Source organism: Strigops habroptila, chromosome W (genome assembly GCF_004027225.2).
Source record: "Strigops habroptila isolate Jane chromosome W, bStrHab1.2.pri, whole genome shotgun sequence".
NCBI lineage: Eukaryota > Metazoa > Chordata > Aves > Psittaciformes > Psittacidae > Strigops > Strigops habroptila.
In genome coordinates, this window is record NC_044301.2 from 29,355,223 (window position 1) to 29,371,898 (window position 16,676).

The 16,676-nt window shown below is 42.9% G+C and overlaps 2 protein-coding genes across 2 annotated transcripts in view; both read right to left on the reverse strand.

Annotated features, from left to right (window-relative positions):
• Positions 1–825: 825 nt before the first annotated feature.
• Positions 826–5,633, reverse strand: LOC115618999 (borealin-2-like). Its single transcript, XM_030511015.1, is given in 7 exon segments — positions 826–1,022; positions 1,024–1,044; positions 2,571–2,638; positions 3,319–3,379; positions 3,709–3,749; positions 4,184–4,218; positions 5,596–5,633. Coding segments are annotated over 7 exon segments (315 nt in total). The 3' UTR covers positions 826–971.
• An 8,071-nt stretch (positions 5,634–13,704) lies between these two features.
• LOC115619219 (alanine aminotransferase 2-like) overlaps positions 13,705–16,676 on the reverse strand; it is a 37,312-nt gene continuing 34,340 nt past the window's right edge. Inside the window, exon 11 of the mRNA XM_030511276.1 lies at positions 13,705–15,906. Within this exon, the coding sequence (XP_030367136.1) occupies positions 15,816–15,906 (91 nt within the window). The 3' untranslated portion in view covers positions 13,705–15,815. The remainder of the gene's footprint in view (positions 15,907–16,676) is intronic.

Genomic DNA, 16,676 nt, shown 5'->3' on the forward strand with positions numbered 1-16,676 from the left:
CCCAGCCGGTAACTCGGAACCACGCAGCCACTTGCTCACACCCCCCTTCTTCCCCCCCTGCTCCTGGAGGGATGGGGAGGAGAATCGAAAGAATGTAAATCCCATGGGTTGAGATAAGAACAGTCCAGTAACTAAGGTATAATACTAAATATTAAATACTAAATAATAATAAAACTACTACTACTACCACCAATAATAATAATGATAAGGGAAATAACAAGGGGAGAGAATATAAAACTAAAAGGGGAAAGGGAAAAAAACCCAATAAACGAGTGATGCTCGCCACCCGCCAACCGATACCCAGCCTGACCTGAGCAGCGATCTGGCCTTCTGGGTAACTCCCCCCAGTTTATATACTGGGCAGGATGTGCTGTGGTATGGAATACCCCTTTGGCTAGTTTGGGTCAGGTGTCCTGTCTCTGCTTCCTCCCGGCTTCTTGTGCCTCTCCTCCCTGGCAGAGCATGAGACCGAGAAAGTCCTTGATCAGGGTAAGCATTACTTAGCAACAACTAAAAACATCAGTGTGTTATCAGCATTGTTCTCAGACTAAAGTCGAAAACACAGCACTGCTCCAGCTACTAGGAAGGAGAAAAATAACTGTTACAGCTGAACCCAGGACACACCTCCATTTCAGCTATGTAATAATTATTACAGAACAATTCATTACTCCTAACAGAGCAAGAGGTTTCCCTTACAGACTCTCTTCTATTCAGTATTGTTTGGAAATTGATACTGATATCACAGATTCAGAACTGTGCGCCATTCAGTGAGTGAGAGGTACCACCACATCTCTTCAGCTAGAGGTGCTTTTTTGTTCAGGTTTGTGTCACTACAATGCATCTGATTCAGGCTTTGGAAGATATCTTTATCAGGTGTATCCCTCTTGGGCTCAAATCTCAGCTACTTCATTTGAAAATAATTGTATTCAGCATTCACAGATTCAGGTGAGTTAAGCCATCAAAGATCAGTCTTACCTAGAAAGAGGGTTCAGTTTGCCATTTAAACCAGACAACAATGAAACCGACTGACTTTGTTTTGGAAATCTGAAAATGCATATGTAAGACTGCAGTTAAAAGAAGTGCCATTTTAAGATGAAATTATAGATATTTCCAGGGAACAATACTGTAAGAATTCCCTGGCAAAAAAATACAACAAACCACTTAAGCCCCACAGTGCTGCCTTTTATAAAGTTCTACGGACACATAAAATGGCAAGTTTCATAATGCCTAAAGTTCATACTGAAGTTCTGTACAGCCACCTTTGTAATATACACCCTTCCAACTTTTAAGCTCTCTTATAATTAATGCCTGTAACTCCACATGTAATCTTTTAGTCTTTGTTGTCATCTTGCTATGAGACAAGGAAGTACAAAATTAAATATAATCCTTTGCAAATAAGAAAATTCAGTTTTAAGTAACTTTAAGCTTGGTGGCTTTGTACATAACAACAAAACTTTCCAAACCTAAAAAGCCCAACCAAAAGAACATAATAAGGATCCTTGTATAAGATAAATCATTGTAGCTGACATAGTTTTAGAACCTTATGACCTTAGCACAAAATTTATTGTAAGCAAAACAGGACTGTAGATAAAGAGTGTCTGAAACTAGCAGATGTTCAGGATGTGCTGTAGCTAAGTTAACTGATAAGTAGAAGGACGAGAAGAAATCACTCACTTATGTCAGCAGTGTTACCGAACTAATTAAACTGGCGTAAGCACTTATCTACTGTGCAGACCTCAAAGACTACCAGAACAAGAATTCAAGGAAAAGATAAGGTGATGAAGAGGAAGATGATGAAGAAACGACCACCAAAGGTCCCAAAGACCACTACCATAATAAAGTGTGCATGCGGGAAGAATGTTCTAGGAATGTGATGTCATATATAAACAACTTCATGAATATGTATACAATATAGTGAATATGTATGACTAACGACAATATAATCATGGTTTGATTGATGCTTGGACAGAACATGCTAGGAGGAGCTATCCCCCGTGTTCTCCGGCGCTGCAATAAAGAATACCTGCTTGTCAACTTAAAACTTTGTTGATGAGTTCCTGATGAGTTCTACGAATCATGCTACATACTTCAGTGTCTGGCTGAGGCACTACATTTCACAGACAAAATTAATACACTTGTGCTATTTGGTTTAGAGATCAAGGTGGACAAGAATGCACAAGTCATTCAAATATATAAAAGCATGTATTAAATCATGAAGTTGAGGTTGGTTTGGTTTTGTTTTGGGTTGGTTTTTTTTTGTTTGTTTTTTAAATCAGCAGAAAATGGTTCCTCAAACCATCAAGACATACTGACAAGTCAAGAGAGAAAAACTATGCCAGTGCTTGTAAATCTGTGTGAATTAGTTACCAGAAGTGCAGATATAGTATTTCATTATGAAATTAATTTACTACACAGTTTAGCTCTGCTTAACTTAAAATACATTGGATTTTAAACAATTGATTTTTCAAACAAACAGCATGCCACTTGCCTGCCCAGTCATGAATCTAGCAGGGTTCATAGCAGGTCAGAACTAATAAAACCCTTATGTCATTTGTTCAGAATAAACTTACTTTTTTAGGTGTTTTCTTTGCAGAAATATGCTTGGCATCTTCATATTCAACAATTGTAGTTACCTTAACTAGAAATACATTAGAAAGACAAGGAAAATAAAAAGAAGTTTCATGAAGAGCACAAAAGACCACTTCGAACTCATTTGTTTGAAGCCTATTTACCTACTGACAGCTACCTATCAGTTCTGCTGTCTGATGGCCATTCACCTGGATCAGAGTTGAAAGCAAACTATGTGTGTTCATCACAGACACGGTGACACACAGCACAGTTAGAAGACACTAGATACCCCTTCAACCCCCAGACAAAATAGAATTACTATAAGGCAGCGTCCTCCTTAGTGCATATTTTGGAGTATGAAGAGAAATGGTATTTTCCTTACAAACCTCAGTGTTTGTAAGGAAAACATTGAGGCAGGAGGGACCTGTGAGAAAATAGGGGTGACTCTCCTAGCTCTTCTGCTATACTGTAAAGCACTGACAAATCACTTAAATCTGTCTCTTCTCGCCATTTTCAGTGATAAACCCAAAGGGCAGGAACTCTTATCTCATGTTTTAAAGTACCTCAAGAGTAGCAAAGCTCATGATCCTCCACACTGAATGCTGAGGGGACCTGTATGTTACACTTCTTGTTAGACACTTTTCCCTCTTGTACCCTTCAGGTTTAACATTCGCTTTACAAATGCTCAGTTCAAACAAATAAAAAGAAGAAAATGTAAGAACCAAGCCATCTATTAATGTATTGACTTGCCTTTTTTGCTGTTGGTCCTCACCAGTTTTGGATTTGCTATGTCTTCCAGAGAGCAGTCAGTCTAAAAACAAAGTTTATCCAACAAGGGAAAGTTAGCAGATTTTGCCCAGTAAATGCCTATTATCCTACAAAAGGCAGTTAACTAAAAGTGATAAAAGTGGAATTGGCTAACCACCAGTTTATTTTTTCAGAAACACCTGGATTTCTGCCTGCAGATGACCCTAAAGCTTTAGGTAATGTTCATAACTACACCATGGCTGGCTGTCTAGCCTTCTTGTACCATCTTCTCTTTAAACAGACAGCCAAACAAAAACATTCATCTGAAATGTTTACAGCAGGGAGAAGACTTCTATTCTGTAAGCTGTGATAAAATTTGAAAACACCACTTACCACTGCAGCAGCAAGAGCCACTTCCTCACCTCCTCGCAAATCTGTAACTCAAGCAAGTATACCTTATTTATATACTACTACTTGCATAATTACTATCTGCAGGTTCTTATGTGCTATGAAGCTGAGCAAGTAATTCAGGATTACAGTTGCTTAAATAGCTAACATTAGCTAGCAGGTATGTTGCATTTGAACAAGATTCAAGTCTTGTAGGATAGTCACTCCTACAAAGCAGCAATGAAAATCTTAGGCCATTTCAGTATGTCTGATCTTTGAAAGGATACTAAGCGTAGTCACACAGTATATAACCTGAATTCCAAGAAGAAAATCCTCCATATGCTGCACGGCTGAAAGCTAATGCTTTTAGGCAGAAGTTTTCAAGACATGACTCAAGTTTGTCAAGAGTCTTATGTTGGACCTTTGTGGGGCCCCTGTAATTTCCAGCTGTAAGATAGATTCCAAAAACATCAGTTCTTACCAGAATATACATCTGATGCCGACTGTGCACCACAGCTTTAACTACTGCATAAACATGAGGTTAAAACTGTCAGGAAAACCTGGTTTCGATAATAGAGCAGCTCGTGAGGCAGAGCGAGGTTTAAAGCTTTATTCAGGTAAAGGGAGATCCCCACCAGACACACCTGGTTCAGGGTTCTCAAATTTTCTTAGTGTCAACACTATATTTGTACCTATCCCATCTGTGGGGTCCCTCCCCCTTTCTCCTTTGTCTTAGATACTCGGGGGTTACAGCTACCCGGTCTGCCTATGATATTCTATTCTGCTTTCACAAGCTGCAGGCTACCAAAAAGCAGAAGTCTAGCAATGCTTAGTAGTCATATTGCCACATTGTCTGCAGAAGTTATTTTCTGTGAGTAAAACAGTTTCTGTGCTATGCTTAGCAGTCATATTGCTACATGATTTGCGGAAGTTATTTTCTGTTAGTACAGCAGTTTATTGTGTTTATTCACTATTCCTGATAATATTTTTGGCAAGGCCGCAGCTTTTCTCCACAAAACTGAACTTCTTCGCTCATCATTACAGGTAAATGACTAGATAAGAAAGGCTCAGTAGTAAAAGACTTCAACTTAACAGAAAGACAAAATAATCTTTGTGGCTAGGATGAACAGATTCAGATGGAAAGAAGTGCTCACATTTTTTACACACAGAAAATACTAGACTTGTAATTATTCCTTGTCTCTTCAGGCTTTAAGTAAGATGACTTTAGAGCACATGTGAAATAAGGCTCTGGACTCTATACACTGTTACCAACTAATTCTACACCCTGTGTTACACGGGTCAGTCTACTTGAATGTACTGAGTGAATCCCTGCAGTGCAATACCACTGCCGATTAGCTAACGTACTCAGCACACAAAGCAAACTTCTATATAAAAGACACCAAGTTCACAGGTTTTCTTGCATCAGTCAGGGGTACATCATGCTGTAATGGTGTCTGCATCCCTCACAAATATAGGGCCATGCACACTGCTGTGGTTTAACCCCAGGCAAGGCAGACAGTGGCTTAATTTCCTCTGTCTCCAAAGCAGCTAACCACTCATTCCCAGCCAGGTTGATTTCAGGTTCACCACTTCCCACCGCAGGCAGGTGCTCAGCCATCCCCAGGACAGCAGGGCTCCATCACACCTCATGGTGACTCGGGAAGACAAATGCCATTGCTCCCAGAGTCCCCTCCTCCTTCCTGGGCCCCCCAGCCTCCTCGCTGGTGGGTGAGAGGCAGAAAAGGCCTTGGCTCTGTGAGCACTGCTCAGTGGTAACCAAACCACCCCTGGGTCATCAACACTGTTCTCTGGCTAAAGCCAAAACATTGCACTGTATCAGCTACTGGGAAGAACATTAACTGCATCCCAGCTGAAACCAGGACATGCACTTACCAAGCAAGTCTTTTAATTTTCCCGATGGCAACTGACATCTTCAGCAGTTCCACCATAAACACCTTCTCAGCTGTTCACAAGAGCGAATCAAGTTCTTTCTTAATTTCCTGGATATTTTCCTTGGCTTTAAAAAAAAAACAGGCTCTTACCGCCATATGTGTTACATGTTTCCAAGTACCAGGACTGCTAGACCGCATTCAAAAGTAAAGTAACAACGCTTTATGCGGATAGTCTGACGCGGGAGCCCTCCCGAGGCTGACAGGGACACGGCGCGCGCCGAGAGGGCAGCGTCTCAGCCCGCCCGCCACCGAGCTGAGGCCCGCGCATTTCTCAAGCCCCGCCGGCCTCCAGGGCGCCCCCTCGCCGGCCCGAGCGCGGGCCCGGGAGCCGCGCTGCGCCCCCCAGGGAGAGGCGGGTCGTTCCCCGCTCCTCGCCGCCCGCCTTGGCCCGGCTCCGACCCGGAAGCTCCCCTCACCGGGCAGGCAAGGGCATGCGTGCGGGCACCGCGGATACCGCCGCAGTGCCCGCCGCAGTGCCCGCCACGGTGCCCACTTCATCGCCTGCGAGGGCCGACGCCCATCAGAGGCGCGGGGCAGCCCCGAGGCCCTCACCGCCACCCCCAACCCCACCCTACTGGTCGAAGTTGCTGAGGAAGAGTGCGATGCCCTGATTCATAGAATCATAAAATCAACTGGGTTGGAAAAGACCTTTAAGATCATCAAGTCCAACCGTTCCCCCAGCACTGCCAAGGCCACCACTAAACCATTGTCGTGGTTTGAGCCCAGCCAGTAACTCAGAACCACACAGCCGCTCGCTCACTCCCCCCCTTCTTCCTCCCCCCGCTCCCGGAGGGATGGGGAGGAGAATCGGAAGAATGTAACTCCCACGGGTTGAGATAAGAGCAGTCCCGCAACTAAGGTATAACACAAAACCACTACTGCTACCACCAATGATAATAACGATTAGTGAAATAACAAGGGGAGAGGATACAATTGCTCACCACCTGCCGACTGATACCCAGCCTGACCCAAGCAGTGATCTGGGCCTTCCGGGTAACTCCCCTCAGTTTATATACTGGGCATGACATGCTGTGGTATGGAATATCCCTTTGGCCAGTTTGGGTCAGGTGTCCTGTCTCTGTTTCCTCCCGGCTTCCCCTCCTCCCTGGCAGAGCATGAGACTGAGAAAGTCCTTGGTTGGAATAAACATTACTTAGCAACAACTAAAAACTTCAGTGTTATCAGCGTTGTTCCCATGCTGAAAGTTAAAAAACACAGCACTGCACCATCTACTAAGAAGGAGAAAAATGACTGCTATAGCTGAACCCAGGACAACCATATCACTGAGGGCCTCATCTACATGGTTTTTGAATGCTTCCAAGGACATTGATTCCACCACTTTCCTGGGCAGCCTGTTCCAATGCCTGATTACCCTCTCTGTGAAGAAATTTTTCCTAATATCCAGTCTAAACCTCCTCTGGCACAGCTTGAGGCCATTACTTCTTGTCCTATTGCTTGTTACTTGGGAGAAGAGACTAACCCCCACCTCACTACAACCTCCTTTCAGATAGTTGTAGAGAGTGATAAGGTACCCCTAAGCCTTCTCTTCTCCAGACTAAACCCCCCCCCCCCAGTTCCCTCAACCGAGGGACATCCTACATCACTCAAAAAAAAGCTGTAAAAAATCTGACTGACAATTCATAATATAGATTATGAATTAAAATCAGACCATGATGCTCTTGTTTGTAAAACAAACAACCTACTCCCTCAAAAAAACAGGAAAATGTTTCTGCTCCAGAAAATACTCAAATACTTGATACAAATAAGAGAATAGCCTGCTTTGGGTTTTTTTTTTTAAGTGGTGCTGGCATATGCATGTATGTATAGGGAAGCAGGACTAGCTTCCCTTTCCCTAAACTTAATTTCCTTTTGAATTACCAAACACCACTAAAGTCACCTGAGGTATCACTGCAAAATGACAACATTGTGTTGCTCTGCAAGTTTAATCTCATACAAGCTGTGTAAGTTTTTTTAGAAGGAAACAACTGATAATACCAAACAAACCCCTCACCAAAGCTTTTGGGCCACAGTTGATCAGCCTTAACTGACCAATTGATCTCCTCTGTGGAGAAGTCTGGCTTGCTTAGCTCCTGGTTACAACTCTTTACATAAAAAGATATGATTAATTATGAGCATAAAACATGCCTAAGACCATCTCTGTGTACAGACAATAGTTTTGTGGTAACAAGTTTGACAAATTTCAAGTCCATAAATTGGAGTGATGCAGAAATTAATGATCAGGTACATGGTGAGACAAGGAAGTACAAAATGAAATATAAGCCTTTGTAAATAAAAGCTTGGTAGCTTTGTAACAATAGCAATGGAAAGTATCTTAGGTGAATATTTCATAATAATCAGCCAAAACCGGAATAGTGGTTGCTGACATAACAACAAAACTTTCCAAACCTAAAGAGCCCAACCAAAAGAACATAATAAGGATCCTTGTATAAGATAAATCATTGTAGCTGACATAGTTTTAGAACCTTATGACCTTCGTACAAAATTTATTGTAAGCAAAACAGGACTGTAGATAAAGAGTATCTGAAACTAGCAGATGTTCAGGATGTGCTGTAACGAAGTTAACCGATAAGTAGAAGGATGGGGAGAAATCACTCACTTATGTCAGCAGTGTTATCGAACTAATTAAGCTGGCATAAGCATTTATCTACTGTGCATGCTTCAAAGACAAGAGTCTTTGAACTAGAGTTCAAGGAATGGCCAAGTGATGAAGATTGTTGGAAGAAGTAAAACGACCAACAAAGACCACTACCATGTTGCTATGCGCATGCGAAAATGGGCGTGGAATTATGTAAAATGATTCTCCGACAACTAATGAGTATGTATGACGTTTACTGGAAATGTAATGAATATGTATGTTAAGCGACAATATAATCACGGTCTGTTTGATGCTTAAATGGGACACATTAGGAGGAGATATCCCCTGTGTCTCCCAGCGCTGCAATAAAGAATACTTGCTTGACAACTTAAACTTCGTTGGCGAGTTCTTAACGTGTTCTACGAATCAATGGATTAAAGTAAATACTATTTGAACATGAAGCTTAATGCTTCATAGTGCAATCCAGCAAGTGCTGCTTCAGTGACAAAGGAAATGGAGAACTATTACTTTTTTTTTTTTTTTAACATGTGCTTTATTATTTGGAAGTCTCATACATCTGAAGTACCTGTAGGAGAATCAAACTTAGAAGCATGCATTTGAAAGTAAGTGTCGTGGTTTGAGCCCAGCCGGTAACTCAGAACCACACAGCCGCTCGCTCACTCCCCCCCCCCACTTCTTCCTCCCCCCGCTCCCGGAGGGATGGGGAGGAGAATGGGAAGAATGTAACTCCCACGGGTTGAGATAAGAGCAGTCCCGCAACTAAGGTATAACACAAAACCACTACTGCTACCACCAATGATAATAACGATTAGTGAAATAACAAGGGGAGAGGATACAATTGCTCACCACCCGCCGACCGATACCCAGCCCGACCCGAGCAGTGATCTGGCCTTCCGGGTAACTCCCCCCGGTTTATATACTGGGCATGACGTGCTGTGGTATGGAATACCCCTTTGGCTAGTTTGGGTCAGGTGTCCTGTCTCTGCTTCCTCCCGGCTTCCCCTCCTCCCTGGCAAAGCATGAGACTGAGAAAGTCCTTGGTTGGAATAAACATTACTTAGCAACAACTAAAAACATCAGTGTTATCAGCGTTGTTCCCAGGCTGAAAGTTAAAAAACACAGCACTGCACCAGCTACTAAGCAGGAGAAAAATGACTGCTATAGCTGAACCCAGGACAGTATCCACCCCTTATTCCATACCATTCACGTCATGCTCAGATCCCACATCTCTCAGCACACCATCACCCCTGTCCCATATATACACATATATATACACCCACACCCACACACAGAGAAAGATATCGTTCCCTAGTCCATGGACCAATCCCTGTAAAATTGCTGAACTCATCCAGTCCATGATGTCAGGCTCCATCTCTTGTAATAGTCTTTCAGGGCAGGAGGGACGGTACATAGTGTTGGGTTGTTGCCTGCTGATGATACCGCCAAACTCATCTGGTCACTGCTGAGCTCGTCTGGTTTCCTCAAAATTCATTCTTTGTTGAGGTGATGATCGGAGGGAAGTCAGGGTCAATGGCTGGTGACCTGAAGATATCTAGCTGGTGGGCTATAAAAGTGTTATAGAGCAGGCAACAGCGTACAATTGAGTTCATTGGCTGTTTTCCCCCAAAATCAAATCCCCTTGAGGTACACATCGGACTTCCCCATCTTCCCGCATTACCCACCAAGTATATCCAGGTCCCTGAGCAAAAGCAACCCCACGAGTGGGTTTGCCTTTACCTGAAGCAGGAATAACCCAGACTGTCTTCCCCAACAAATTCTTTATGTGCACCACAGGAACTTTATCGCCCTCTACAGTACGTAAAAGTTCTGATTGGGCTGGGCCAGCCCTGTTGGCAGATCCCCTACTGTTGACCAACCAGGTGGCTTTTGGTAAATGTGTATCCCAGTGTTTGAAAGTCCCACCACCCATTGCTCTCAGTGGAGTTTTTAACAGCCCATTGTACCGTTCGATTTTCCCAGAGGCTGGTGCATGGTAGGGGATGTGGTATACCCACTCAATGCCATGCTCTTTGGCCCAAGTGTCTATGAGGTTGTTCCGGAAATGAGTCCCATTGTCTGACTCAATTCTCTCTGGGGTGCCGTGTCGCCACAAGACTTGTTTCTCAAGGCCCAGGATAGTGTTCCGGGCAGTGGCATGGGACACAGCGTATGTTTCCAGCCAGCCGGTGGTTGCTTCCACCATGGTAAGCACATAGCGCTTGCCCTGGCGGGTCGGTGGGAGTGTGATATAGTCAATCTGCCAGGCCTCCCCATATTTGTACTTCAGCCATCGTCCTCCATACCAGAGAGGCTTTAACTGCTTGGCTTGCTTAATTGCAGCACATGTTTCACATTCGTGAATAACCTGGGCAATAGTGTCCATCGTTAAGTCCACCCCTCGATCACGAGCCCATCTATATGTTGCATCTCTGCCTTGATGGCCTGAGGTGTCATGGGCCCACCGGGCTAAAAATAATTCACCCTTATGTTGCCAATCCAAGTCCATCTGAGCCACTTTAATCTTAGCAGCTTTATCCACTTGCTGGTTATTCTGGTGTTCCTCAGTGGCCCGACTCTTGGGTACATGAGCATCTACGTGGAGTACCTTCACCACCAGGTTCTGCACCCGAGCAGCGATATCTTGCCACAATGCAGCAGCCCAGATGGGTTTACTTCTGCGTTGCCAGTTGCTCTGCTTCCATTGCTGCAACCACCCCCACAGGGCATTTGCCACCATCCATGAGTCAGTATAGAGATAAAGTACTGGCCATTTTTCTCGTTCAGCAATGTCCAAGGCCAGCTGGATGGCTTTCACCTCTGCAAACTGACTCAATTCACCCTCTCCCTCAGCACTTTCTGCAACTTGTCTCAGGGGACTCCACACAGCTGCCTTCCATCTCCGATGCTTTCCCACAATACAGCAGGACCCATCAGTAAACAAGGCATATTGCTTTTCACTCTCTGACAGTTCATTATATGGTGGGGCCTCTTCAGCACGTGTCACCTCCTCTTCTGGTGACATCCCAAAATCTTTGCCCTCTGGCCAGTCCATGATGACTTCTAGAATTCCTGGACGACTGGGATTTCCTATTCGAGCTCGTTGTGTAATTAGTGCGGCCCACTTACTCCATGTAGCATCAGTTGCATGATGTGTAGAGGAGACCCTGCCTTTGAACATCCAGCCCAGCACAGGCAACCGGGGTGCCGGGAGGAGCTGCGCTTCAGTTCCAATCACTTCTGAGGCAGCTCGAACCCCTTCATAGGCTGCCAGTATCTCTTTTTCAGTGGGAGTGTAGCTGGCCTCGGATCCTTTATATCCCCGACTCCAAAAGCCAAGGGGTCGACCTCGAGTCTCCCCTGGAGCTTTCTGCCAGAGGCTCCAGGTAGGACCATTCTCCCCAGCTGCGGTATAGAGCACATTTTTCACATCTGGCCCGGCCCGGCCTGGTCCAAGGGCTACTGCATGAACTATTTCTCGTTTAATTTGTTCAAAGGCTTGTTGTTGCTCAGGGCCCCATTTGAAATCATTCTTCTTCCGGGTCACGTGGTAGAGAGGGCTTACAATCAGACTGTAATTTGGGATGTGCATTCTCCAGAACCCCACAACACCTAAGAAAGCTTGTGTTTCTTTCTTGTTAGTTGGTGGAGACATTGCTGTTATCTTGTTGATCACGTCTGTGGGGATCTGGCGGCGTCCATCTTGCCATTTTATTCCCAAAAATTGAATCTCCTGTGCAGGTCCCTTGACCTTATTCCGTTTTATGGCAAAACCGGCCTTCAGCAGGATTTGGATTATTTTCCTCCCTTTCTCAAAAACTTCTTCCGCTGTATCACCCCACACGATGATGTCATCAATGTATTGCAGGTGTTCTGGAGCTTGCCCCTGTTCCAGTGCAGTCTGGATCAATCCATGGCAGATGGTAGGGCTGTGTTTCCACCCCTGGGGCAGTCGGTTCCAAGTGTACTGGACGCCCCTCCAAGTGAAAGCAAACTGTGGCCTGCATTCTGCTGCCAAAGGGATTGAGAAAAATGCATTGGCAATGTCAATTGTGGCATACCACTTGGCTGCCTTTGACTCCAGTTCATACTGAAGTTCTAACATGTCCGGTACGGCAGCACTCAATGGTGATGTGACTTCGTAAGTTTACCCCCCGAGGAGAAAAAAAAAGATATGCAATTGCTAAAATATTTCATTATATACCTCCCAATGTATAGTGGTGATGGCCACGCTGGAAGCACAAACCAGACCAGTTTCATGATCAATGAGTCTATTGTATTACAAGTCATTACCATGAAGTACAGTGAAACAAGAACCTTAGCCCAGGCCCGCAGCCGATAAACACTAAAACAGCAAATAGTGGCTGTAAGTAAGGTACAACATGCTGAAACTCTGAGATCAAGCGCAACACGTCTGAGAGCCAAATAATCACCATTGTGACGAGTAGTAACAATGAATGCTTATCACAAATATGATTAAACACACTCTGGTCAGATCTGTCGTTATCTCAACCTTTCGAGCCCCACGTTGGGCGCCAAAAAGAACTGTCATGGTTTGAGCCCAGCCGGTAACTCAGAACCACACAGCCGCTCACTCACTCCCCCCCCCCACTTCTTCCTCCCCCCGGTCCCGGAGGGATGGGGAGGAGAATGGGAAGAATGTAACTCCCACGGGTTGAGATAAGAGCAGTCCCGCAACTAAGGTATAACACAAAACCACTACTGCTACCACCAATGATAATAACGATTAGTGAAATAACAAGGGGAGAGGATACAATTGCTCACCACCCGCCGACCGATACCCAGCCCGACCCGAGCAGTGATCTGGGCCTTCTGGGTAACTCCCCCCGGTTTATATACTGGGCATGACGTGCTGTGGTATGGAATACCCCTTTGGCTAGTTTGGGTCAGGTGTCCTGTCTCTGCTTCCTCCCGGCTTCCCCTCCTCCCTGGCAAAGCATGAGACTGAGAAAGTCCTTGGTTGGAATAAACATTACTTAGCAACAACTAAAAACATCGGTGTTATCAGCGTTGTTCCCAGGCTGAAAGTTAAAAAACACAGCACTGCACCAGCTACTAAGCAGGAGAAAAATGACTGCTATAGCTGAACCCAGGACAGTAAGGATTGTCTGTTACTAATGAAATATTTCAAAGACATTGAAAATAAGCATCTTTTCTTAGCTTTACAGGATTGTTCCACAAAAATGTACATTAACCTTATCACAATACATACAAATATTGTGGATGGATAATAGAAATCACTACCCTTCCATATGAGATACATCAAGAACAAATAGTTATCCCTTATAATATCAGAAACATAAAAGGCACCATAATAGAATGTTTAGAAAAAACGGTTTATGCCATTATATTTTGATTTTAAAGTGTAAGAACTGCTGTCCCAACTTAAAACAAAAAGCCTTTCGCACCTGTAAATTATTAGAAACTTGTAAACCTTTACATTTTTTCCAGAAGTATCAGGTGCAAATGCAAGGCAAATATAAAATCTGTTGACTTATTAGATTACAAATACTACCCCATGAAAAAGCTGCAGTTACAAAAATATAAAAAAATATTCTAACTCCTGTTGTTAGATCTTAGCTTCAATCTACACTGCATTACGAGTCCAAAGCCAGATCTGATTTGGACACATTCCTAGAACAGGAATGTGCTGTTTGCCTTATTTTTACATCAATATTCTGACCTCTTAGTACGGTTTTGCTTTCTGAATTTGTTTTATTAGTGCATATTAAGGATGTGGAGAGCACTAACAGATAAAAGGTTGTATTTATCAATGGATAGTAGCAACATAAGTGTTCTCAGTCTGCTGCTCTCCAAGAAGTCCATTCCTACATGGATAAAAGGATTTTCTTTTTTTCCTCTAAGCCTCCATAGTAGCTTTGTGTAGCAGTGTGCCATTTTCATTTATGAACCTGGAACCACTGGTAGGTGATTGAGAAGTACTAAATTCTTCTCGCAGACTTCAGTAAAGAACAGTGAGAAGTACACCAGCTGCTAATGCTATGTCATAGACCAGTAGCTGCTGTTGCAAGGACAATTATTGGCAACATCTCGTCTTCCACACATAATAGATTGGCACAGGCTTTATCCCTATGGTGATTCTCTAGCCCTTGGCTTTAGTAACCTGGATCAGCATAGGAAGTTGAATCAGCTACAAAGGCAGCCTAACAAAGTGCTAGTAGACATAAAAATGAGTTTACTTCTAAATAATAACTTAAAAATAATGACTAGATTAAATGAGACATTCTTAATGATTAAACGTAAATGCTGAGCCTAAGGCCTGACAAATTCTAATGCTTTCATGGCTGAATACTGGAAGCTATGTTCTTTCAGTCCTTTATCAGTGCTAGAAGAAGGTGTCCAGCTTCCAACTCTAGAGAAACAGAAGCCTTCTTTTGTTGTGCAGGGAAACTGGCATAGATTAGTAGAGTAATACAGCTGTACTCCTGGATGGCGACCTGTTTTTTAATACTGGGTTTTAATAAGTACTCAGGGTCATCAGCCAGCAGTATGACTGTGGAAGATTTAAGTGAGCTGTACTACTGTTGTCTTGCACCAAGCATAAAGATATTTTCCTTTAAATACCTTTTCCTTCATTAGAAAGCACCCCCAGCCTTTCTCCTGCTAAAGAACATTTGTTAGTCCTTGCCATTCAAGCAGGATTTTGGCCAGCTAACAGGTCTCTTGTGGTTCCAAACAAATGGTGTTCCATGTATATATAAGATATGAGCTAACAGGAGACTCACGGAGTTGTTATGAAAGGAAGCGTTCAGTGCTCTTATGCTGGGATAGTGTGTTGAACAGCATGAACAAGAAGCTAATATTCCTCATCATGTTTTGGTTTCATGAAAATAGGGTTCAAGGAGACACCATGTTCACTCCTCTGATCAGAACTGTATGTTCCAGTCAGATTACGCTGTGACAGCAGGATTTCTTTTAACAGAAGTTCAAAGGTATCTGCACATCTGTCAAAGATTTTTTTAATAAGCAAACCGTACCTACATTCTTAATCAGATTTAGAGAACACTTCATATTTAACACCACCCCAAAAAAACCCCCAAACAAAACAAAACAATACCTATAACGTAGGCTTTTGAATTTTTGTTTAGTAGAATTTTAAGATGGGAAACATGTTCCTAGCTAAACAATTGCTCTTGGCATTTGTTTTGTCAAAAAAACCCACATGACAGTAGCATTTTTAATGAGCAACTCCTTTCCCCAGCCTATTGAGTCAAAAGTTCATGAATATACCTTCCAGTCAAGGCACAAAATCCTTTACTGACTCTTCTTGCCACTTTCTTCACATTCTCCCCTTTCCCTTAAAAAAAAGAAAAGTTGGTGTAACAACATCTTCTATACCAGACATTAAATTTAATAGTCCAATAAGTTGTAGCAGTATCAGAGATTGGTTCTACCTATTTTGAATTTAGTTAAATTAGATGAACAGCACATTCTCAGCATATTTTTGTTAATTTTCTGCATTCACCTTGAAGGGGAGGGGATGAGGAGAAAAAGCCGCAGTAGTTTCATGCATATTTTTCAAGAAACTTTATGTGGAAGTCTTTCATTTTCTCCAGTAGGATCTTCAGCTTCTCTGCTGGAGGAAGAATGGTCATTCTGAAAAATAATATTTAAAGGAAAAAACAAAACAACCCACATTATCTTCAAAACAAACTAAACTGTGATCTTTGCACAGATCTTGATTAATCTTGGGACACAGCTAGTAATGTGTTAAGTTTAATATCTATTTTGATGCGATTATCTTATTTCCTGCATTTATGCTCTAATTGAACTATACTATTAAGCTAGAGCAATGTCCTGGGGCAATTTGTTTCAATCGGTTAATATATAGGAATTCAAGAATTGTTATTTTCTGTGGAGTGATAAAGAAGGTTATCAGAAATAACAGCAACTCAGTTTCCATTTTTGTGGTAGTTCTGCCAATAACATATATTGTTTGAGCTTTAGGGGCAGGCAGTTATGAGTAAATACACATTTCTTTCTGAACTGAAAATGTAATTCAGAAGCATTAAAACAATGCAACATCCCACACTGCAGTTTTTAGTCCGGTTTTGGGTTTGGGGTTTTTTTTCTGCATATTGAGTATGTATGTAAGACCTACAGCACAAAATATTTTTCCCACACTTGGTACAGGCATGGACTTGCACTAGCTTTTCCCTGGAGCTGCATGCACCCAGATATCTAATCTAGCTATCTCTATTGCAGAGCTTTCACAGCTAAAGTTACCCTCTGTTACTTTGCTTCAGACCAAACAAGACAAAAATCCATGATAAATTCTAGCTATCAGTGGCTCAGCTGACGTAAACTCCTGTTTGTTGGAAGCAAAAGCAATAGAGTTTATGTTCACAGTTTTGGTATTAGAAAAT